Source organism: Panthera pardus, unplaced genomic scaffold (assembly GCF_024362965.1).
Source record: "Panthera pardus isolate Hobbes unplaced genomic scaffold, ASM2436296v1 HiC_scaffold_16, whole genome shotgun sequence".
NCBI classification, from domain to species: Eukaryota; Metazoa; Chordata; class Mammalia; order Carnivora; family Felidae; genus Panthera; species Panthera pardus.
Window position 1 is genome coordinate 844642 of NW_026526721.1, and position 24270 is coordinate 868911.

Sequence of the window (24270 nt, forward strand, 5' to 3'; positions counted from 1 at the left end):
ACCACACATCCTACTCCACCGGCTGCCGTGGTGGGACACGTGTGTGTGCACGCTCTCCCTGTGGGTCCCACGGGGCCTCGGGTGGGAGGTCATCACAGGGACCCCTTAAAGAGGTCGTGTGCACATGTGCCCCGTGTCCTTGGGGACCGGAGGCGGTGCTGGGGGAGCCGTGACAGGGGAGGTGGGTGGCCGGCGGGATGGGGGCCGTGGGTCCCGGGCGAGCCAGGCCCTTGGGTCCCGGCTGTCTCCGGAAGGCGGTCGCCGGGCAGCGGTACGAAATCCCATATAAACGGCAGAGGGCTCGCAGGCACACGTGCGTTACCACCTGAGTAGATGTGCAACTCAGTAAGGGTCGGTATCTACATCCTGTAAAAGTTTGTCTCTAATTCCCATTCGCTAAATTCTGCATGAACTGAGTTAAAGGCTGCACCGCGATGGAACCCACGTGGGGCGCTCTGATCATCAGAGCCGGCGTCTCGCCCGGAGATGCCCCCAGAGCCCCAGGCGCACAGCTAGGCTCTGGGGCCCAGAACACACGGACGGGGTGACAGCAGGCTCACGCTGGGAGCACTGCCCTCCTGCATTCCCTTTCAGCTGGACACTTGCTCTTCTGCCCCGACCCTGAGCGGGACGGGGGAGCGGGTGGCGCCTCGCGGGGAGCCCGCTCCGCCAGCCGCAAGCTCTCAAGCGGCTTCGCTCCCCACCCGCCCCGGGTACTGGGACCCGCAGACCCGTGCCTGCCCTGCCACAGCCTAGGCGCAGCTTCACGCGGCCACAACGGGTGCAGACAGATCGGGCCCGGGGGCCTCTGCTCCCTGACGGCGTGCCGTGTCTCCTACAAAGCGCGTCCCCGGAAAGCACACGTCATGGTAAATTCTTTCCGGCGGGCCCCCACGCGCCGTGCCACCCAGAGAATATGTGGCAACACAGAGGGTGGCCCACCACGTGTGGGGCCTTCAGTGGCCATCAGAGACTCGGGACTGACCCACTTGCCGGACACGGAAGCTGTGAACTGCACGTGCAGGCCTGGCGCCGGCCGCTCGGGCTCTGTCCCCTGACGGCACTGGCCCCTCGCTGAGGCGCTCGCAGTCCCCGTGGCAGACGCGATCGGGCCTCCTCGCCCCTCCTCCCGCCAGGTCAGTGACCCGGAGCCCGAGCAGGGGCGGACGCACGGCCTTCTGGGCCTGCTCTCTCTCCGTTTAGTGTGCTTTTGTTTTACCTGACGACTGGCCCATCAGATTTTGAGCTTCTTCGGAGGAGTGTAAAGGCAGCTTTTCTCCTGGAGAGCAAAGAAGAAACAGATTTAATGTTTTGCCCTCAAGGAGATAAGCAAGGTCACTTCAACTAGGGAAGCTCAAAATCTGACTGGCGCATGCACGGCAGACCAGCGTGTCCGTGTGTTGTCACCCACTCGGCCACCGAGGCGATGCCCTGCCGTCATCCGGGAGGAACGCACGCCCAGCTGGCCAGACAGTGCGGGCTAAGGCCCACCCCCGCCCCTGTGCCAAGTAGGGTGCCGATGGCTACCGCGCCCTGGGCCGGGGGCTGGCTCATCTCGTTTTCCCCGGGGCAGGGCCGGGTGCCGTCCCGGGCAGGTGTCACTCCTGGGATGTGCACCGGCCTCCTGCAGAAGGGCATCCGTCTGCTCGTCTGAGCTCTTGCTCCTGGAGAACAGACTTCAGGGCTGGCCAAGTGGGTGGTGCGTCCAGCAGGAGGGACCTCCAGGACGCCTGTGTGCAGTGGAGAGCAGGCACGGACCCGAGGGGGCAGACGTGACATCTCTTCCCAAGAAGGCCAGCCGTGAGGTGACTACCCTACCACAGGAGACACACGCAGACCTCCCCGCCCGGCCCTCTGCAACGTGCACACTGCTACGTGTCTACACTGCGCCCTTGGCATCCACAACTACAACTGTACCTGCTCTGCTCACCGCCCTGAATAAGACCGTTCAGAAAGAGAGTCCCCAGGTGAGAAGAGAGGAGGTCAGAAAGGGCAGCTGGGTACGTACCGGGGAAAGCGGGGTTGGTCTGTCCGAGGGGAGGAAAGGGGGTTTGCTGCATGGCCAGCTGGTGGAGCTTGGTCAACTGCTGGGGTAGGAGGGACACGAGAGCTAAGAAGATTATTGTCATCGAGCACAAGTCACACCAAATTAAAAAGGCAGTAACAGAACGTTGTACAAATAGATAGAGAGGGGCCATGCGGACACATGGCAGACGCAGAACTCAAGGACTTGGCCTGGGAAAACCAATGGGCCTCTGGGCGGCGCGCCCGATTCCTTTCCTCTCCTCGACTCCCTGGCAGCTCACACAGGCCTGGCGGGCGGCGACCCCCAGCCCACAGCCAAGCGCCAGACATCCAGCAGGATGTCCTCGGGCCTGCTCACGCTCAGGGCCTGCACCGCACACTCTGGGCAACGCGCTCAGCTCCCAGCCTCCCCTGGACAGCAGGCCCCACGCGAACGTGTCCCGGCCCCGCTTCGGGCCGGCCCTGGACTCCGTTCTGGAGGCGAGGACGGGCCCTTCCCGGAGCCCCCGGAGGCCAGCAGGACGGGGCCCTCGGGGAGGAGCCGGTGTCCCCAGTGCCACACAAGTGTGTCGGGGAGGCAGCAATGGTGCCCGAGGCGCAAACACCCGAGACACTCAAGAGCCTTCACAGACGGGCCTCACGGTGATAGAGGAGCGGGTCGCCGGCAGCTAAGACAAACACCACGGGCCCCTTCCCACCGTGGGGAGGGTCACGGTGCCCCCGACGGCCCGCCCTGGAGAGCCCCTGCCTCGTCTGCTGTGCCCCGTGGCCGCAGTGGCGGGCACGGGGGCTCGCCGTGCACGGGGCCGTGCGGTCCAGGCTCTTCCGGCCCCCACAGGATGACGCACGGTGTGGACCCCAGCTACAGCTGGGGGCCCAGCCGTGACCGACCCGTGGCCTCCTGGTCGTCCCTTTCAGGTGGACCCCTCGCCGTGTGAGCCCCCGGGATGTGAGGCAGGTTCCTGCAGCGGAGGTGGCCACACCCGGCCCATCTTTCCCGGCCGGCTCCTGTGACCTTGCCATTAGAGTTTCTGTTCTCCTTCCCTTCCTGGAAAGGGGGAGTGCCTCGAAATGCAGCTTTCTGCCTGTCTTCTGGGGTGCTCCCTGACCTGTGGCACTCGGGGTGGGGCCGCCCAGGAAGCACTGGCCACACCTCACTCAGTGGGGCCACTCTGGGTGCAGGTATCATGCCTACGGGTCCTGAGAAATAGGTCAGGGGATGTGGTGACCTGGGCTCAGATTCAGCTCCAAGAGTCCCTGACGAGGTGGTGCGGGTCAACGTTGTCCCTGGGACTGGGGGCTGACCCCGCCCCCGCTGCCCCGCCCCCCTGCCCAAGCCCTGACATCGCTGAGCCTGACGTGACATGAGCAGCTCTGCACCGAAGCCCCCCGAGGAAGGTGTTGGAAGAACACACCCCGGAAATACCGTCACGGGACACCGCCGGAGTCACAAGGGACAAGAGGTGATGTGTGGCCTGCACCGGCTGTGCCTGAGGCACAGGCAGGATGACCCTGCGGGGAAGGTGCCTGCAGAACACCCTGCAAGTAGCCTAGAGAAGCCTCCTCTTTCAGGGACGCGTAAGAAAGACAGCAAGTACCTGCAGGCTGAGGAGGGGGTGACACCGTCCGTCCGTGGCTGAGGCGCCGCCCAGGGGCCGGACCGCAGATCGGTCCCATGAATCTGCCTCTAGCCGATGGGACCGGGAGCCGCGGGGCCGCGGGGCCTGTGCGCAGCAAGCTCGGGCCACCGAGGACACCCGGCGGGGGTGTGAACCCACCTCAAGGGGGAGTTGGAAACAGGGCTAAGGTTTCTCCACCAGGCAGTTAACTACAAGTTCCCAGGATGGAGGAGGGAACCACTTCCGGAGACGGCAAGCGGGAAGCTGGAGCACAGGCCGGGCACGTGGGGACACGGCGCACAGTGCGCTCTGACCACCGCTCGGATTTCGATGCAGACGCGGTGCTCACATAGGAGAGCGGCCTGCCGTGTGACCGGACCCCTGGGGGCTTCAGCCCTTGGCCCAGGGGCGACCCTGGTGCGACGAGGTCTGCTGGCACCTGCTGGGCTTGGGGAGCCCTGGCCGGGCTGCTCTGTGCTCCGCCCACAGCAGGGCCCTCTCCTATCTGTCCCGAGCCCCCGAGAGCACACAGCTGTGTGCCGGTCAGGACGGCAGTGGAGAGCGGGGCCCTGGAGGCGGAACCGGCCTGGGTTAGCCCCAGCACCGCCCAGCTCTGTGGAGTGGGCTTGGCGGGTCCCGATGTGCAGGATGGGGGAAGCGCCATCCCCAACGACCTGTGGCTTCCCTACCCGCCCGTCCACAGCTCCGTCACCCTGGCTGCTCCTCTGGTCTCTCCACGGCCCCCGGCAGGGAGGCAGACGGGGTGCACCAGGCGGGTGTGCTCCAGAGCCCGGCCGCCCGTGTTCTGGGCACAGCCCGGGCACGGCCAGGTGAATACTCCCCGAGGCCAGCCATGCCGATGCCAGAGAACGGCCGCCCCCAGGGGCTTCAGATGTCCCAGCCCTAATGTCTCTGGCTGCCACGCACGGGCTGCTTTTTATGGAGAAATGGCCACACCAACAGATGAGTCCCCTCCACCCACGCACATGAATGTAAAGTGATGTCCTGGGGAGCCTGGACGGGCACACGGCAGTGACTGGATAAACACTGGTACAGGGAGCGGGTGGGCAGAGAGGTGGACGGATGGCAGATGCCAGCTGGCCTCCCTCTGGTCTTGGCTCTGCCTTTAATCAGTCAAGCACTTCATCTCCTCGGAATACAATTTCTACACTTTCTAAGGCAAGAGCAGGAAAAGGGCTAGGGGGATTCCTGCTTTTTGAAATATTTCTGCCATCAAAAAAGAATCACTTTCAGTATTCACAAGGGCCTCCACAGGGCTGGGAGGGAAGAGGGGAGAAGGAAAGGGAGGGGGGGGGCAGGGTGTCATGAAATGGACAGCTCTCTGTCTCTTGCCTTTTCCAATGGATACTGGTTGGAACAGAGAAACAAATACTAAATGCAGACAAAGGCTGAAATCCTAAGTATCCATGAGACCACAACTCAGTGAGTTATCTCGAGTCGAATGCACCATGCAGCTACCAGTCACTTCTCGGAACAGCCCGCCATGGGGGCCTAGGCGGTGGTCACGTCTCCTCCCGTGAAATGTGTGTGTCTTTTGCTCATTTTTCTACTGGGTTGATTTTTGCTGATTCACAAAAACTCCTTTTGTATTTCAGATACTAATCCTATTTCAGCTGTGTATGCTGAAAAGATCATTTCCCCCACTCTCCTTTGGTGTCTTTAGGGAAACAGAATTTTAAAATTTTAATGTAGTGAAACTCATTAATATTTTCTTCATGGTTTGCTTTATGTTTTGCTTAAGACCGCTTTTCCTGACCTGAAAAAGAAAGGGATTCTCCTATATTTTCTTCTAAAGGTGCTATTTTCCTCTCTTGTATTGACGTTCTTGACACATAAGTAGTGTTTAAATTATTTTTCCCATGTGGATGACCCACTGTCCTGATATAGCCTGCTGGTCCAGTGTCTGTCCCTGTGCCCAAACCACTCTGTCTCCAGTCATTTGGCCTTACAGCAAATCTCCGTATCTTCCGGGACTGCTCTCCCTAGCATACAGTCTCTTCATTAATATCTTGATGTTTCTTGGTCTTTGCTCTTGAACACAAATTTTAAAACAGCATCTTAAGTCCCTGTCAGGATTCTGATTGGAATTGTACTGCATTTGTACCTCGATTTGGGAAGAATTGACATTTTATTTTATTTAAAAAAATTTTTTTAAAAGTAGGCCTCATGCCCATCATGAAGCCGCAGTGAGGGTCTTGAACTCCCGACCCCGAGATCAAGACCTGAGCTGAGATCAAGAGTCAGACACTCAACTGACTGAGCCACCCAGGTGCCCCGAGAATTGACATTTAAAGATACTTCATGTTCCTACCCGTGAACTTGGTATGCTTCTACCATTTATTTTGGCCTTTTGGTCTTCTTTAACTTTCAGTAAATACAAGGTTTTTCTTCAAAGGTCATCTTTTAATTATTGATTTCAACTTAATTGCTTTGTGGTAAGAGAATAGAGCCTACAGGATTCCAATTTTTTATAGATGGTGGGTTTTTTTTTTTTTTAATGGCATAATATGTGATCAAGTCTTATTAAGTTTCCATGACTTCCATGGCTGTTTAGGATTGTATAGAGTTCAATCTATGTCTCACCAGGCTCACCGACTGCACCATCAATACCTTCTTTATTCTTTATTGAAAGAGAGTTAGATGAAGGCTCTACCTATAATGTCTGTCAAATTCCCTTTATGGTTTGTTAATTTTTTCTTTACATGTATTTGAAGATATGTTTAAGGTGTGTACAAAATTATGAATTTATATCTTCTGGTGAACATGTAAGTGACTAAATATCAACTAAAGTTGACTTCTTTATCAACATCTAAGTGACTAAATATAGCATTTGCCTTGACTCCCGCCCTCCCCCCCCGCCCCTGACATTAATGTTGACATATAAGGTTTCTTTCAGTCAGTACTTCCCCAGAATAGCTTTTTCTCTTCTTTCAATATTTCTGGGTCCTTATTCTTTAGGTGTGTCTCCAGGGGAAGAAAACGCTATGTTTTTGTGTTTTTTTTCCTGTTTTGTTAGCTTGTCTATTTGTTTTTTGTTCTGTTTTGCTTTTTAAGTCCGAGAACCTTATTTTTTAACGGGAACACTTTTACTTTGATCACAATTACACGTACATATAGATTAATTTCTGCCATTTTATTTTGCACTTGTAATTGCCCTGATCTTCTCAGGCTTCTTTCCTGTTTTTCATCCTTTTCTCCTTTTGTACTGGTTAATTTCTGCCATGCATTCTCCCTCTATACCTTTACAGAAGTTACAGAATTAAACTCTTTTCTGTCAGTGGTCACTTTCACATTTTAATACATACATTTAAAATCTAAACTCTTTGCCTCTTCTGGGATGACACGGTAAGCTACAGAAAGTTCTCATTCCCCCAGGGTCCATCTGAATCGTAGGTCTGTTTTTGTTTACTTGTTCTATTAATCCCACAAATTAGACAACTTTGATGTTGACTTTACAGACAATTTTTGCTTTCCTTTGCCCAAACGTATACATTTTTGTGTAGTCAAAATCATCGGTATTTCATTGGCCCGTGCTTATGTTAATGAAACAAGCCCGTTTCCTACATCTCTGGCCTCGCCTCCACAATCGCTGTCCTCCCGAAGGCATCTGTCACAAGCCTGTTGGTCACAGCTATTTGTCCGAAAATGCTTGGATTTAGGTCCTTGGAAGATCCTCTTAAGATAGAAACTTGGGTTGACAATTACTTTTTCTTATCACACCACCACCTTCTGGCCTCCAGAGTTGCTGACGAGACGTCCCCTCCTTCCTCTCTCGCTGTCTTGACATTCCTGTTCTGACTACTTTGGAGATTTACTTTTGGTCTTGATGTCATGCAATTTTACTCTGACAGATCCGAGATGGAATTCTTTTTATTTACATTGTTTGGGATTTGTTGGGATTCCTGAACGTGAGGACTGGTTTCTTTTGTTGATTCTGACAAATCCTCAGTGCTCATCTCATAGAATCGTCATCACCCTGTGTGATGGAAATGCAGATTCGGCCTCTGAGGGGGCAGGGAGGCAGAGAAGATCTCCGGCAAGCCGGCCTAGGGGCAGGGATAGGAGGTGCCCTGGCAGCGGGTGGGGCGCGGGCACCTCCCCACCAGCCTGAGCCGCAGGGTCCTGGGAGGAGCAGGGCGGACGTGAGGCCCAGAAGCCGGCTGGCGTCGGAGTGCTGGCCAGTCTCCACTGCGCCCAGTACGAGGTGCCACCGCACGGCGATCATCGGGGGAGTCCCCGCACCCACAACAAATTGTGAGTGGACAGCAGGACCTGACGTGCACCCTCCCGCTGACGCCTCTTCCCTCTGTTATGACTCTGTGTCACTGTCTCCTAAAGAACACGCTTCCTGTGACCCCCGGTTACTGGGCGCCACTGCTGGAAGCCATGGCTCTTTATTCTGGCGACGAGCTTTCCAAACGACCACTTCCTCGTGCTTGAGACTGGGTGGCTGTCCTGAGAGCCGCCCTGCAGTCGGAGCCAGGTGCGGGCGAGCAGGCAGAGGTGGCGAAACCTTTGTTGTCACTTGGAACGCCTGGCTTGCTTTCTGCTTGCTTTTGGCCCCTTGAACGAGGGGCATGTCACATGAGGGAGTCACTCGGAAAGTCTGAAGACCAGCAGAGAGGAGTCACATGCAGGGGTTGGCCTGCCGCTGGCTGATCACACCGCGGAAGTGAAGAGACACAGGTTACTGGGTGGGCGGGAGGACTGGGTGGCTCCCACGTCTGAGTCCCTGCTGCCCCCCACCCCCCACGTCTGAAGCCGCGTGGCCCCGCGGAGGCTCTGTGCAGGTGAGGGGAGCCGCCCCCAGAGCTCTGGAGGTGAGGCTGGGGCCGGGGACATCCTCCCATACCCGGTGCCCCGGTGCCTCTCCTGGGTGAGTCCGGGGGGATTCGGGCAAAACAAGCGAGTGGCAGGTGCCACCGCAAAACTGGCAAGGTGGGTCCTGGCGATTCTCCAGGGAGGGCGAAGCAGGGCATGTAAGAAGGACGTACAGTTTAGTTCTAGATGGAGAAACACTCAGCTCTAAGAAACAGGTTTCCTTACAGTCTGGGCCTGATTCAGATAAGTTACCAGGCTGTTAAAAGGTGTGTGTGTCAGCCACCGTGGCTCAAACATTCAACCTGTGCACTCAGTTATATTTTAAAATAAAGTAGTATTTCCCATCGCTATTGTATTTGGGTTCTAAGAAACGAGGCCTTTAAAATCCCTACTGAATACTAAGCTTAGCTAAAAGTTCCCTTTCCTGGCCACCATCACCCATGTCACCAGGCGGTTGGTTTATTTTTGTTTCGGATGGAGCATCAACACGATCGTCTGGTGTTCAGTGTCACCGGCGCGCAAAGCGCACTTCCCAGAGCTCTCGCTACAGAGTCCTGGCAGCTGTGCGTCCCCCACCCTGTCCGGTCTACACAGGGGAGGGTCCCGCACAGAGCGCCAGCTCATGAGACGTACCAAAGGCAATGAAGCAATTATGCAACCCTGAGTTATAAGTCAGCTTAAACAATCTGACAAAAATGCCTGCGAGACTACCCGCTTTCAAGAGATAGTGAGAAAATCACATGGAGGGACATAACGACGAGTTGATACAAAAAATCAGCCAAACGGAAGTTCCTCAGCCTGAGACAGGTGTGCGCCCACGAACGTGGGAACCTGAGGCCAGAAACTCTTCTCCGTGAGCTCAGAGGCCATGCCTAGGGCTGCAGGAAATCTCAGGCCTCAGAGCTGTTCTCTGGGGTCAACCGCCCTTCGTGAGGGGCTAGACCACTGTGTTTCCTGAGCTCCTGAGTTTGAGAAAAGCCCACGAGCCGGGTTTTCCAGTCCGCTTTTGCACACGCACCCGCACTTCTAGAGGAGCAAGACCAGCGGCCCCCCGTTAAATGATCGTGCCACCCTAGGAATTAGGCCTGTGACCCACTTGGCCTCTGTTCTGATTTGCCACCACCCCACTCGGGGCCCTCTGAGAGGAGCGGTGGAGCCCACCCCCTCGTGTGCCTACGCTCCGTGCGCATTCCTGCGCTGGGGACGGGCCGCCCCTTCTCTCAGGCTCTAACATCTGCACCCCCCGTCACAGTCGGCGGTCGGCTGAGACGATGAGGGACAGGGCGTCACCCGCCTGGAACCAGAAAGGCCTCTGAGCCACGGGGCCTGCCCCTGCCTGCCGCGGGGGCTCCTACGGACCGACCTCCAGCGCTCTGTCATTTTCGTGGGCACTGCTGGCAACCTCCTTGAGGTAAAAGACGTTTAACTTTTAAAGCTGCCGATGGTTCTTTTGAGAAGGCTGAGTAGGTTCGCACCTTCACCACCTCCCCACTCCTGGGATCTCTAAGCAACTCACAGGAGAATGAAGAGCATCCCCGATAACACGGAACGGGGTGTGGAGGTCACTAGCAGAGGCCAGCCTTTGACACGTATCCTCAAAGGGGAGATGGAGGTGGCCATGGCCCTGAGGGGTCTGTGGGCTCCAGAGGGCAGGCGGGGCACGGGAGTGATCTGCCTGCACATCTCACTGACCACGTCCTGCGCGCCCAGCTGGACCGTGTAGGGGTTGGCAGAAGACTCGAGCACCCATCAACCCGGCAGCGCCTCCCACGTGAGTCCCGGGTCCCAGAGAACATGCAGGAAAACGCTTTCTTGGAGAGGCCGCGAAGCTCGGCAGGTCTCGAAATGGTTTAGAGAAGAAAACGGCTTCTCGAAACCAGCTCCAGGTTGGCTGCCGCTGCAGAAAGCAGCACGGAGGCCGATCGCACCTCCACCTTCTTCCCCTGGCCCGGTCCCTCCCGCCTTCCTGCCCCAACCCTCCCTTCCGGATCAACTAGTGAGGACCTCCTTGCCCGAGCGTCCGGGTCCCTGTGGAGAGACGACCTTGGGTCACAGCTGCTGCCCTGTTCCTGCTGCACACTGGCCCCTCAGCCCCTGGGCCACTGACAGTGCATCTTTGGATGTCCCCGTTCTCCACTCGGATACCACACTCAGACTGGAACACACGCAGGGACGTCTGAGCAGGCCCCGATGGCGGAGCAAGGGGCTTCAGCCCTAGAAAGAACACCAAGGCCACGTCTGTTGGCTTTTGTACTCAGGGTGTAGGGGCTACTGTTTTAACTCGGGCCCCACAGGGGACAGTGTGGCTTTACCGGACGTTCAAACATCCTTCCCAGCATCTCTTGGAGCACCTGTCTGATAGCACGTCACCTAACTTCTCAGGTGGCTGCAGGGCACCCGATGGGGCAGGTGCCACGGCAGAGCAGCCTTGCGGCCACCGCCTAAGGCCCTGTGTGCAGAGGAAAGCCCCAGAGCGCAGCAACAATCAGAACAATTTGACATCAGGCCAAGTCCTCCACACAAGTAGAATTAGTGCTAAGAGGTTAAAGGTTATTCAAGGTCATATGGATACGACAGAGGTCGGGAACATTGAGAGAACGGTATTAATATTATTGCGTAATATTAATATTAGTAGCAAGTACAGCAGCATGCAGGTGGGCAACGGTAATGAGAAGAGAAGGCCAGGGAGGCAGAGTGGAGACTCACATCTGGGTGGGGGATGGCGTACTGTCCCTGGATCGTGTAGGCCTAGAAAGAGAGAGACACGGTCAGCTCGTGAAGCGGCGGCCGCGCTTGTGCCCGCCGGCGGCCCTCCCCGGGGGACACGGGCTTTCTCAGGGGTGGGGCTTCGTGGGAACGGGCCCGAGGCCCTCTGGAGAGAGCGTGCCCTCACAGAGCGCATCCCCCCTTCCGCCGGCAGCTTAGGACAAAAGGCGAGTCCTTCAGGGCGCCGGGAGGTGCAGACTGGGGGTGTCGCGGGGCCAAGCCTCACCGGTGCTACAGCGGGACACGTGGGCCAGGCGAGCCACGCCCCACCTCCTGGAGAGCCGCAGGAGTGCAGACTGGCCGGGCCGGCAGGGAGGGCGGGAAGGGGCGCAGCTGGGAAGGCTCCCCACTCCCCCGGAGGGGGTTCTTAATAGAAACCCCCCCGCAAGTGATCTGACCGTTACAGATTCATTATTAGCCTTTGGCAATTTTTATCAGCTTTCAGAGTGAACACTTTTGCAAAGTACTTGTCCCAAGAAAACCAAACCAAAGGACCTTTAAAAGGTGACTCAAAACCAATTTTGCAAAAGCAGATTAAGTAAGAAACGTGCCCGAATCAGTCACAAGATGGATAGTCTTGACCTGCAGCCTCAGCGGGCCGAACAGTTGTTCTCCGGGGCCAGCGTGGTCCCTGAGGCTTCACCTTCAAGACGGTGACTCAGAGTGGCCACAGCGGGCGTGGGCCTGGCGCCTCTCCCCCCTGCCCGCCCCCACCCACCCCAATAGTCCACCGGCTGAGACGCTCCCAGAAACTCACGGCCAAAAACAAACGATCCACAAGGTGTCAAGGGAGAGCAAAGACCAAAGACTCGCTGTCAGGCCTCATGTGCTGTCATGTGGGACGTGCCACACCAGCTCTGGGCAGCCACGTTCGAGGCCCCGGGCATGGGTGGCACAGGTGGGGAGGGACGTGCCTTCCGGCACCTGGCCACGTGGGGTCCCCGTGCCACATCCCAAGCGGGCACGCGATGCCCACCTGTGTCTGCACACGTGCACCGAGAGGGAGAACACAGGCCAGTCCGAGCGTCCCTTCTGTGGACTTTGCACCGAGGGTGGCGTCTGACGGTTTTCCTCATAAACAACCCAAGCGGGGAGGTAAAGGCCACCAGGCACTGGGCGGGGCCCACTGGAGGCGGGGGCCATCCAGGCGTCCCACGGGGAAGTAAAGGAATCTTATCAGACGCTGCAAGTGTCCGAGGGGAAGGCAGTGGGGCCGCCCTTTCCCCTCTGGACTTCTGTGCACAAGCTCCGTGGCTTGTCTTTAGGTTTCATGGAGGTGCCAGCAGGCACACGCTCCAGTGCGTCACCACGCGTCACAGGCCTGGGACGCACACTGTCCCACGGCCATGGTCGCCCCAGTGGAACTGCACACACCTCCGGACAGGGCAGTTCTTTATCCCACACGTTTTTACTCACTTAGGTGGTCACACTCTTGGTTTTATTTGAACTGTGGGAGCAGTTTACCATGGATAGAGGGAAGGTACAGCTGGGAAGACAGACAAAGGTTCTCCGGAGGAAACCTTCATCATCTGCGACCTGCTTGAAACACTGGGCTGGCTGGGTTGGGGCGCCTGGTGGCTCAGTCAGTTAAGTGTCTGACTTCGGCTCAGGTCGTGATCTCACAGTTTGTGAGCTTGAGCCCTGCATTGGGGTCCCTGCTGTCAGCACGGAGCCGAAGTCAGATCCTCTGTCTCCCTCTCCCTCTCCCTCTGGCCCTCCCCCACTTGCTCTCTCTCAAAAATACAGAAACTTTAAAAACATTTTTTGAAATGCAGGCTGGCGCTCCCTGGTGGGGTACCTGCTGGCCCTCGGGTACCAGTGCTCGGTGAGAGCCAGTGCAGGTGGGAGATCCACAGTGAGGGGTGTCTCCAGAGAGGAGTCAGGCCTAGGTCCTGCGGCAGGTGGGGTCTGGGTTCTGAAGGGCCCCCTTGCTGCTAAATCTCATTCACACCCCATTTCTGTTTGTGCTGTGGCTCATCGGTCTCCACACAACCACAAAGAGCCACTGGCCAGACCTGTCTCAGGGGGCACAGGTGCCTGTAGCCTGGGGACAGCCTCGGGACAAGCGCCCACGATGCTGGTAACCTCGCTGCCCTGAGAGATGACCGGGACGGCCTTCCTTGGCTGGGGCTACGCTGGCCTTGGCCCACACGGCTTCCCCGGCTCTCGTGGGTGTTACTGTGCTTCCCTTTTGAAGACAGACCGCGCTTTACCACATGGTGGCATCATGGGTCTGTTCACATGTCAGGGTCGAGGCCACACATGTATCTAACCTGCTAGCTTACTAGGACTTCAGGGGAAAGGACATCGTGTTCTGAACAAGGCCCCCTGTGTCTGTGTGCCCCCGTGACTACCTCTGGCCTTGCTTTCTGACCTGTAAAATGGGGGCGTGCCCAGGTCCCGGGGCTGCAGTGGGAGGGTGCAGGGACGTGAAGGATCCAGACAAAGGGCAGGGCCACTGGGTGACTTGAGGGCTGTGGTAACTGGGAGACGGGCCCGCAGTGGCTGCGTGCAGAAGCCAGGCACAGTGGACAGTGGCCTTCCCTGAACCACACAGCCCTGTGGGAGCCACTGGGTCCCTCCCGGTGGGAAGCAGCCCACATGCTGCTCTTGGAAACACCTAACGTGGGAGTCAATCTGGAGGATCTGATAAGATTCCTTTAAAATGTGGAGAAAATTTTCATTTGCCCCTTTGTTAACGATAAAGTCATGGCCATTCTCCCCTGACCTGGGTTGCCTCTGGGAATGCTCAGTCTTCACTCTCCCTTGAACAAAGACACACGTCACCGCCAACTGGACGCAGAGCTCCTCCAGGCACCCTGGCCGGGCACCTCCCAAGGTCCTCTACCTATTGTCGTGACCCCGAGGTGGGTGGCACAGGTGCCCGATGGCAGGAGGCGGGCACAGCCCCTCTCCTCAGCTCTCTCTGGGCCCTGCTGATGAGCTGCTGGCCTCAGATGCTAATCTCTGCAGCTGCTGGCCTCCCGGGCCCCTTGCCGAAGGGGGAGGAAGGAGGTCGGCGGCTCCTGCCCCAGCAACAGGTGTGCAGAGCAGGTGTCCCAGCCTGGCCGGTGCGGGGCAGGGCGGAGTGCGAGGGCCATCGCTGTGACCCGGAAGTCACCTTTCCCTTCCCCTGCGTGCTCCTAGAGACTCCTCTGTGGGGAGTTGGGGATGTGCATTTTGGGGGAGACGGGACCCTGTTCCCACAGCTCCAGTTGTCTCAACCTCGAGCCACAGGGTCACTGTAACGCTTCTGGCCCTTCTGCCAAGCCCCTTAGACACTCGACGAAGTAGATTTGGGCCAATGTTGCCTAGGCAGGACCAGGGTCCTTCTGTGCCGGGCCAGGGAGAAGACGCTTCCGGGGTCCAGGCTCTGCGGGACGTCTGCCTTGGCCTTTTCTGTCTGCCCCACACTGCCCAGCTCGCCCCGTGCCCGGCGGCAGGCCGGGAGAGCTCTGCGCCCAGCGTGGGTGGGGTGGGAGACGTGCACGTGAGAAGGGAGAAAACCTGAGTGCACTAACGGGCAGCGGCGGGGGCTGCAGTAAAAGGCTGAGGTTGGCAGTGGAGGCCGCGAGCGGGTCGGCTCTTACCTGACCACCTGCAAAAATGACAGGGGTGGAGGCGGGCTTTGGGCGGTAGGGAATGGTGGCACCTTTCGGTGGGGACTAGGAAAAGGGACAGGAGAGGGAGAGAGAGCATTAGAGCAGCTTCGCGTCAGGATCTGATCGCGGGGAGGCCTCCTTCCCGAGCCCACCCCGCTGCACCGCCCACCCTCCCCGGCAGTGCCAGAGGGTAGGGGATACCCCGCGGCGGGAGGGCTGCCTGATGGGGACCCTCCGGAGGGCCCCCTCTTCCACATAACTACTGCCCTAAATACACCCCAGCACGGGCGCCATCCGCCCGCAGGGTGTGGTGGGCTCCACGGCGGTGTGGGATGCTACTCCCTGAGAAGTAAGAATGGAAACCAAGCCCCAGTCTGCACTGGGGGCCCCCACAGCCTGCACAGATGGCCAGGTGGCTGCCTGCGGACCACTTGTGTCAGCCTGGGTGCTGTCCTCTGGGAAAATCTGTCCCTCTCTCTCATGCTCAGGATGAAGCTGGCCTTTGTGGGCAGCTCCACCATGGGGGGGGGGGGGGTCCTGCTCAGAGCCCCAAAGGCTTTGCTTGGCCAGGGTCATGATGCTCAGTAGGCATCATCACGGGACAGTCAGAAACATCCAATTTCACTATTAACAAAAGGGAGCAACTTTTAAAAAAAAAAACTTAGAGTTCAAATGAAATATGTTACAGTCTTGATGAGCTTTGCTAGAATTTCCTTTGATTATTCTGTGTCCAAAAGTACAGGCTTTTTACCTTGGGGTGGATGACATTCTTAAGTACCGGAAGTCTGCCAGATTCTGATAAATTCAGCCCAACTCCTTGGTCAGAGGCAACCAAGGACCTCCCTTGTCTGGCCAGGTGGCCGTCTTCCCTGGGAGCAGAGGCCACAGGGCCCAGCTCAGGTCAGCAACACCGCTTGCCAGAGGCAGAGGGTGGGGGCCAGGGCAGTGTCCCTGCTGGGAGTTCTCGAGACCAGGGCCCACTCAGGCCCAGCCCACACCCTGGGCTACCGGGTGTGACCTCACAGTGCCCCGACCTGAGACACAAAGTCATGTGGGCACAGGCTTAGTAGAGGGGATGACAGCTTCAACTCTGTAGTCCAAGCCATGCTGTGTGACCGTGGGCACACTGTGTGACCTTGAGCACAAGGTTTGACCTTGACATGATGCTCTGTACCCTTGGCCACTCTGTATGACCTTGGGAAATCTGTATGGCCTTGGCCGAGCTGTGTGACCTTGGGAACACTGCAGCCTCGCTGTAAATAAAGCAGGAAGGGCTGCTGTGGGGCCTGCGAACTGACTCATGTCTGGGGTGATGATGGGCTCCTGGGGTCGTCCAGTCTTCAGTGTTTCTGCAGGTATGACCAAACGCCTCCAGAAACGTCTCTGTGCAGCTGGGATTCACTGCAGCCTCAGGTAAGACTCGCTTCATCGCGGCAGAACCGTGATTAAATGGAGCTCGAGGGAGTGGCGTTCTCATGGTGCCAGCAGAGACCTCTGTCTGGCCGCGCCCTGTCCCTGAGCTGGGCACCCCACCGACGGCAGCGCCCACCATCCCAACACTGTGAGTTTGTGGTTCCCGTGCATGCCGATGTCCTCGGATAGGACAGAGGGCTCCTGAGCACAGCCTCGGGGCTCCCCCGGGGTGCGGCAGGCACTGACGGGTGGGCTTTGCGGCGACCCCTGTGCTTTCCACGGGGCCCCGCTGACTCACCCGCACCAGAGGGCAGGCCTCTCAGTGGCCACTTGAAGGGTGCGGGGCCCTCCGAGCAGAGTCTGAAAGTCCGCTAACCTTTGCTCTGTTCGTCCAGCTCATTTTCACTTAAAAATGGGCCCAACTTCCCTAAGCACGGCGGTTCCCCCGACCCCTGAGAGTTCCGGGCCAGTAAGGGCGAGGCCCCACCTCAGCCCGTTTGTGGGTCACGTTTGCCACGTGCGCTTCCCGGTCGAGTCTCACGTCGGCCTCCCCGCCCGCGGGAAGACCGGGCGGTTCTAACCACAGCCCTGGGGTGCCAGCACCCGCAGCCAACGGGGTCTAGCCTGCTTCTGTGGGGCCGCACCTGACCGCGAACACGGTGTGGGCCATGCCACCTGGGAGGAGTCCTGGGGAGGCCGAGAGTTTTAGTCCAACCCTTGTTATTGAACGTGGGAGGCCATGTCCCTCCCGGAGCCGTTTGTGTGGCTCAGCACTCTGACTCAGCACTCTGACGGACTCAGCACTCTGACGGGCCACCGCAGCTCAAGACGCGCGTGCTTCCTCGCCGCCTCGGGCATCCGCCGGTGCAGGCAGCACCCGGCCCGCTCCGTCTGTCCACACGGCGCCTCCCGGGTCCCAGCAGCAGGGGATGGAAGGGAACCCAGAACGGCACTGACTGTCACCATGGCCAGTGGCTGGGGACCATCAGGACACCAATATTTAGAAAAATATTTTCGACTTCACAAAATATTGTACTTCAGGAAAACAGACACTATGCAAATTTTTTAGAGACTTGGGGGTGGATCTGAACGCCGAGCCGAGGACAAGAGGGGCGAGGGCACAGAGGCTGGGAGTCCACTGCTGTGGGCGCCTGGTGTTCGCCCTCCCTCATGGCCCTCGAGCCCGCAACGCCTGTCGGGGACTGTCGCGTGACGCAGAGACACTTCACTTTAGCTTCGAGACCAGCAACTGCTGGCGGCCTCAGTGAGCCCTGCTGCATTTGGGGCAGAGGCTGACATTGAAATCTCAGGGGTTTCTCCCCCAAATTTCGGGAGGATTTTGTCTCGCTCAGCTGTCTTCTTTGCTTCTCCTTTGGTTTTAACCATTTTGTGTACTTCCTGTCTGTCTCTTACAACCGGGCGTTTCAGCGTGCTTTTCCTCCTCTGTGCCTTGGTGGGACCCTGACGCCTGCGGGTGTGGTGAGCACGGGCCTCCCCCTCGTCCGTGGGCCGTGCTTACGGCCGCCCTTGTACTGGATGCCCCTCACGCCACAGACCGACGACCGGTGATGCGAGCGTCTCCTCACACGTCCCTTTCCCCGGCTCCCCAGCCACGAGGAGGGACATGCCAAAGGGGGCGGGCGGCGGGCGGCCGGCAGCTGTCCCTCCCCCGGCGCCCGCACCCCCGGCACGGCTCTCGCTCAGGTCACGCTCCCGACCCCCGGCCCCCGTACGGCCCCAGCCACGTGCCGCAGCCGACACGAAGAAGCCACAGCCGTTGTGGCTCGCGGGGCAGGCTGGCGGTGGTCCCTGGATGCCCAGACTGTACCTCCAGCATGACCACACAGATCTGCTTGACGCACTGGATGATGGCGTCGGGGGTCCCCGAGATGGTCACTGCCCGCTCCGTGGAGTTGGGCAGCATGTCCCCGGCCACCTGGACCTGGGCACCTGTGGACTGCAGAAATGAGACATTGGAGGGGACACAGCCTGAGCCAGGGCAGGGCTCCTGGGAGCTCGAGAGGGCGTGCTGAGGGTGCGGTGCACGGACGCCCCCCCCCAACGGTGCCCCTTCACGCCCGCCTGGCACCCCAGCCCTCTGCCCGTTCCCTGGGGGCCCATGGGGCGGGGCCGGTCGCCTTCAGCCCACCACTGCCCAGCGTGGCCTGGCACGGGGACAGCGACGCTGGACAAGAGGCATTTTAACCTGCAAGTGGCATTTGTAGAGACGGAGACAGAAATGGAGTCCCTTTTTTCAAATACATGGAATTTTATCTCCCCTGTGGAGTCTCGGGTCACAGAGAGTGACGGACACTAGGAAAGCCTAAACTCTTTAGCTGTCTCTCCTTGACAGAATCACGACAGGGTGGCCACCCTCCTTAAGGGAGACGGAAGGAGTTAGGCTTTCTCTGAACGCGGCAACATGTGAGCATAAAGTCCACCCCTCGCACCAGCTCCCTCCCTGCTGGGACAGCTCAGGCCGGCCGGTCCCTGGACGCACCTGCCTGGGGGCAGAGACCACGGCCTCCGTGGCCTAGAGCCGCATGACCGGGTGGCAGGAGGGCCCTGCCTGTCCCCGGTTGGGGTGCACAGCCCCCCTCACAGGCGCCCAGCGCCTCTGCACGACACCTCTGTGCACGTTCTAGGGGGTCCCACGTCCCACCCTCTGCTCTCTGGATGGCCCTCCCCTACCGTAAGCTCCATGCTGGCAGGGTTCGCAGTGCTGGGCCTCCAGGGGAAGGGGGGCGGGCTCTACCCTCCCAGCAGCGGGCACCAGCAGCCGGAGAAGGTTCTGTTACCTCCCTGATCTCCTTGATCTTGGAGCCGCCTTTGCCGATCAGGGACCCACACTGGCTGGCGGGGACCACCAGCCTCAGCGTCACCGGGGGCTTGCTGGTGGCAGGGCTGTTGCTCATAGAGTTAATGATATCCTGGGGAGGGAGAAAGACACGTGTGGGCCTACACAGCATGCCGCATACACGCCAGTGAGCGCAAAGGCCAGGCTCGGTGAGAAAGCACCCGAATATGCTCCAGAGGCTGGCGGGGCAGGGTTCCTGCCCCCAGGGGCACAGGGGCAGCGGGGGCAGCGAGAGGACGAGTGTGGGGACTGAAGTGTCCCCAGATGGAGGCGCCTGGCACACACACCGTGGCAAACGGCTGAGCGTCCAGAGGAAGGACACAGTGGACGGACTGGTGGATTGCAGAGGCTTGAAGGCCAGTCAGGCTCGGGAGGACAAGCAAGGAGAGGACAGCCGGATCTGCAGAAGGGGACCCACACGTGCCAATCACTCGCAGACACGCAGGTCGTGGCTGCCGTGGTGCTGCCGTGGACAGGGCGAGACGCAGATCCCGATGGCACCCGGACTCGGGCCCCGCTTTGTCCTCAAGGCTGGGCAGGGCACGAAGGGCCTTGGACAGGCAGGGAGGCGCGTTTTGGACAGAAAAACTTAACTCCCTGGCTTGACCACCTTCTGAATAAAAATACCGAATGCATCTCTGAATAACTTTTGGCAAGTTGAACAATATTGGAAACACATGAAAACCTTGATTTAACTCACTGACAGGGCGCATAGACGTGCCACAGACACGCAAGTGTATGCGTGTTTATACGCGTCCACGGGAGAGTCCACGGGTCCCCCCGTGGCCAAGCGCACGTGCCAGGGCAGCAGCCGCGGGGCATGGCTGGGGCTCTCGCTCGGGGCCGGGCTCACGGACACGGAGCGTGACGGCTGGCCTGTCACCGGGTGGCCTGCGGCCACGGGAGCCCCCGGGCGGTGAGGAGGTGACGGGGCGAAGGGTTGTGCCTTGCCCCCTGCCGCGGGGTCTCTGGGGACACATCTCACCTCCTCAAACTTGTAGGCGATCATGGCAAAGGCCTTGAAGATGGCGTCGGTGGGGCCTGTGATGGTCACAATTCTTTCCGGGCAGTTTCCCTCAGAGATGTTGATCCTCGCGCCGCTCTGGAAGGAGGTGAGCACAGCCCGGACGGGGTTAGAGCCACGGGTGGAACCTGGCTGGGGCTTCCAGGCCTTCTGACAGCCATGTGCAAACCTCCACACTAAACGGTGAGGCCGTCCGGGGCCATCCTTCAGAGCAGGGTCGGCCACCGTGCCCCCTGCCGCCCCTGGACACAGAAGCCCTGACGCGGGGGCACACGTGGTGGAGGGAAGGGGCCTCTGAGCCGCCAGGGGTGGCCTGGCCGGGGCTCCCGCAGGACAGGACCGCTGGCCTCGCTCCTCCCCCCTGCCCGCAGATGGGACGCCGCCGAGTGCCAGCCAGCTCACCTCTTCACGCATCTTTTTCACTGTCTCTCCTTTCTGGAATAAAGATTCAGAAAACAGTCAAGGCGTCGCTCCGAGGTTCCACCATGGGCGAGAGGCTCTGGCGTGGGAGTACGCAGGGCGCGGATGCCCGCCTTGTGCACCAGCGAGCAGCAGCCCTCACGGTGGGGCTAGAGCCTGACGCTGTGGCTCCCTGAGCCCCCGCCACAGCCCTGCGAGGGGCCCTTCGGGGAGGGGGGCCGGGGCGCCGGCTGGGCTCCTGCCCAGCTGTCTTCACAGCCCTCATCTTCGTCACAGGCAAAGCAGGGCCAGGCCAGGGCAGGTGCCCCGAGGCTCTCGTGGAAAGACCTGGACCTGGACGCCAGGGGGCCTGGAGACGGTCACAGGCCGACCACGGGAGGCGGTGCCTCACCCCAGCCTCTCCCACATGCTTGAGGCTTCCAAATCCACTCTTGCTTTCCCCGAGGCTCGTGTCTTTTATTTTGGAAGGGAGATTCCAGAGAGACCACCACCCACTGGCCAGAGGGGAGACTGCTCTGGAGAATGCCAGTGAATCGTGCTCACTGGGCCCTCACGCCCGGGAAGAAGGACAGGCCGCAGGGCAGCGGGGCGGGCTGCTATGGTGACTGGCTGGGGCCTGGCCAGGACGGGGCCCGGGGACATCGCCTGCTGGGCTTTCAGAGAATCGTACGGGAGGCCCTGGACCAGCCTCGCGGGGACTCAGGATTCCGCTGGAATCCTCAGGGCGGGGCACACACCACCACGTGGCACGTCGCCCAGCACAGGCCCGGGGCCCTGGCACCTCCTCTCAGGGACCGCAGCACAGGCAGAGCTCGCTCAGTAGTTACCTTCCCGATGATGCTTCCAACTTCCTACAGGAAAAGAATCACACAAAGTTGATGTCATAGAGCAGCCGGGGGAAAGGCCCGTGACGGACACCGAGACCCGTCTGTGTTGGAGCGAGGACAGGGTGTCAGGACTGTCAGGAAGGAGCGCAGTCGGGCCGCCTGTGTGAGGCCCTGGGTCTGGGGGCTCCCGGGTGCCCGTCTGACCTTGGTTAGACTCAGGCCTTGCCTCTGACAGACACATGGACAAGCAGAAGCCAGCGGCCGGCTCCATACAATTAAGTCAGGAGGCATTTCTATGCTCTTAGGGCCTTAAGAAACCAGGAAAGAAACAGATAAAACACAAAATCTTCCCCAATTTTGTGATGTAAAGATAATTAAGCACTGCTACTTGCCTTTTCACGTTTTAAAAAAGGATGAGTACTCTATGTGACCCGACCCGGGCTTCTAACACCACCCCCCACTCATAAGAGTCAGGGTTCCCTGGAGAAACGGCTGGTTCCAGGACTGAGGCAGGCAAAGTGCGAGGGAGTCAGGAGGATACAGGGGCCAGCTTGGAGAGGCTCCCAGTGACCGAGTCAGGGTCAATACGGGCATCAACATGAGTAATGACACAATGGGAATAATCTGAATAAAGCAGCAAACTGAGTCCACGGAGACAGGAATGAATGAGCAGATGAATGAATGTGCTGGAGTCTGACAACAGTGGGGGCCCGCTGTGGGGAAGGACCAAAGGACCAGTGTCAGGCCCCTGATGCGAGAGCTCCTGTGACTCCGCTGCCAATGGTGAGGAAACATCAGGAAAGCCTCCTTGAGGAAGGATGGAAGGAGATGCCCCCAGGCTGAAGATGAGGCGTGTCCGGGATGTGGAGGCCTGAATACCCTGACCCCCCACGCGTCCTATCGTGAAGGGCAGGGCCGGGGCGACGGGTGGCCCGAACGGGGCCCGAGGTCGGGTGGCTGGGATGCATCAGTGTTGGCATCCTGACGTGGATGGGACACTATGCCCTTGTTTGTAGGGAACGCACACTCAGGTGTCCAGTGACAGGACATCAGGTCACAAGTACCCTCAAGGGTCTCCAGGAGAAACATGCTTTGGAGCGGGCTGTCACCGCTTTGTAAACCTGAGGTTGCCCAGGGCACACCCTCCCCTGCCTCCCAGCTGGTGGGACGCAGTGGCCTTGGGCTCTGTACCTTCCCATGCATCAGCAGACGGATTGTCAGGGTCACGTTCAGGCCGCCTTCTGAGACCTTCGACTCCATCTTTCTCCCAAAATGCGGCTGGGGGTAGTGGCTCAAGGTGCCGAGGGCGCCGTGAGGAAGGACAGATGGGGCCCAGATGGTGTCACCTGGAAAGAGAAGGCACGGCTGCTGCCGAGAACACCGTCAGTGGCCACCACAGGTCGGGGTGTCCTGGCCTACAAGGGCCTTTGGTCTCTGGAGGGGCGAGGGGGTACGGGTGGGTGGTGGGACAGGTCGAGGGAGGGTGCCGCCCTCACTCCTGCTCTGGTGACACACCAATGTTCACGGGGGGCAAAGGCTCCGGGAGGGCGGCCCAGTCAGCCAGAAGGTGCGGTCCTGGGACCCACCCTGCCTGACCTGCTGGGGCTTGGGGCACATGGCGGTGGGGGACACAGGTTGGTGGGGAAACCTGGCAGGGACTGACCCAGGCCCCGCCGCTGACTCATGTGTGACCCCGGCAGGTCACGCAAGCCCTCTGGCCTCAGCTTCCGCCTCTGCACCGAGGGAAACAGGAACAGCCCTCTCCCCTGGAGAGGAAAAGGGGTCAAGTGAGCCCTGGGATCCTCGCGTGGGTCTGCAGTGTCCATTCTGTTCTGCTGTTATGTTAGTTCTGTGCAAACCCCATCACATCCGTGCCAGAAGCCCCGCCCTCTGGCTGTGACCCCCTAGCCCTTAAAAAGCCAGGACATTACATATTGGTGTTTCCTGTGTGCTTAGAGTCAAGGTTCCTTGGTAATCCCCGTCTCTAAAGTGGATCTAGTGTCTATTAACTAAGCTACTGAATGGCTGATGCTTTGGCATTATATTATTACAAAGTCTTTCCAGAAGATGCTTTAGGTATCACTATTCTACATCTAATTTCTGCAGACAATGGGTCCAGCGCTTCATCCCCCTGATATAATTAAGGCTTCACTTTATGATTTACAGGCACTCATGATGACAGTAGGCCTGCAGGGCCCGTGGGAAGAGTGACCAGACTGTCCTGCCGTAGCCCTTCTCAGGGAGGGCCCAGGTTCTCCTCCAGGCTGGACCATAGCATACCGGGTGGTCTCAGAGACGGGCGCCAGTGAGGATGAGAAATGTGGGTCAGGCGGGCCAGGAGAGGGGCACAGCCAGGGGCGGGGGCAGGACCGGGAAGGGTCTCAGGACAGACGGAGAGGCCTGCAGAACCGGAACTAGGCCGGGCGCTCACCGGACCTGATGCTCTGCAGGCAGCAGGGGTCCTAGAGGTGGGCCGTTTGGGTGGCCTTCCTGGGGGGGGCATCAGTCAGGGCAGCACACGGAAGCCGGAGAGCCGCCTGCCTGCCTGCACACAGGGGGGTCTCGGGGTGCAGGCTGTGGGGATGTCACAGGGTGTGGGGAAGTCGCCGGGCACTGGGGTCCCACAGGTGTCAGGGAGGAGCGAGAATGAGGGCAGGACAGGACACGGGGCACGAGCAGCCCCCATAGGAGGGGGCAGGGCTCTAGTGTCTGGCATGAGGATGCCACCTGGAGGACAGAGGGAAAGAGGCCTGGCAGGGGGAGGTTCTGGATGACCTGGGGCCCAGGGGCTCCCAAGAGGGGCACCGGGAAGACCCCGCAGAATAGAGAGTGTCCCACATACACCTGCCCGAGTGCCCACCCGGGAGTAGGCGGG

At 59.2% G+C, this 24270-nt stretch overlaps 1 protein-coding gene across 20 annotated transcripts in view; it reads right to left on the reverse strand.

Moving 5' to 3' along the window:
- Positions 1-24270, reverse strand: part of PCBP3 (poly(rC) binding protein 3) — a 273850-nt gene that overhangs the window by 8627 nt on the left and 240953 nt on the right. For 9 of the 20 annotated variants that reach the window (XM_019434668.2, XM_019434659.2, XM_019434661.2 and 6 more), the window contains 10 exons: positions 22587-22741; positions 21396-21419; positions 20551-20583; positions 20110-20226; positions 19066-19197; positions 18096-18224; positions 14774-14917; positions 11193-11234; positions 2009-2087; positions 1220-1279 (listed from right to left, as the gene is read on the reverse strand). In XM_019434668.2, the coding sequence (XP_019290213.1) occupies positions 1220-1279; positions 2009-2087; positions 11193-11234; positions 14774-14917; positions 18096-18224; positions 19066-19197; positions 20110-20226; positions 20551-20583; positions 21396-21419; positions 22587-22655 (829 nt within the window). In that variant the 5' untranslated portion in view covers positions 22656-22741. Of the gene's footprint in view, positions 1-1219; positions 1280-1303; positions 1731-2008; positions 2088-11192; positions 11235-14773; positions 14918-18095; positions 18225-19065; positions 19198-20109; positions 20227-20550; positions 20584-21395; positions 21420-22586; positions 22742-24270 lie in introns of those variants that run through there. The other 11 variants (XM_053902937.1, XM_053902943.1, XM_053902942.1 and 8 more) reach the window with 11 other exon arrangements.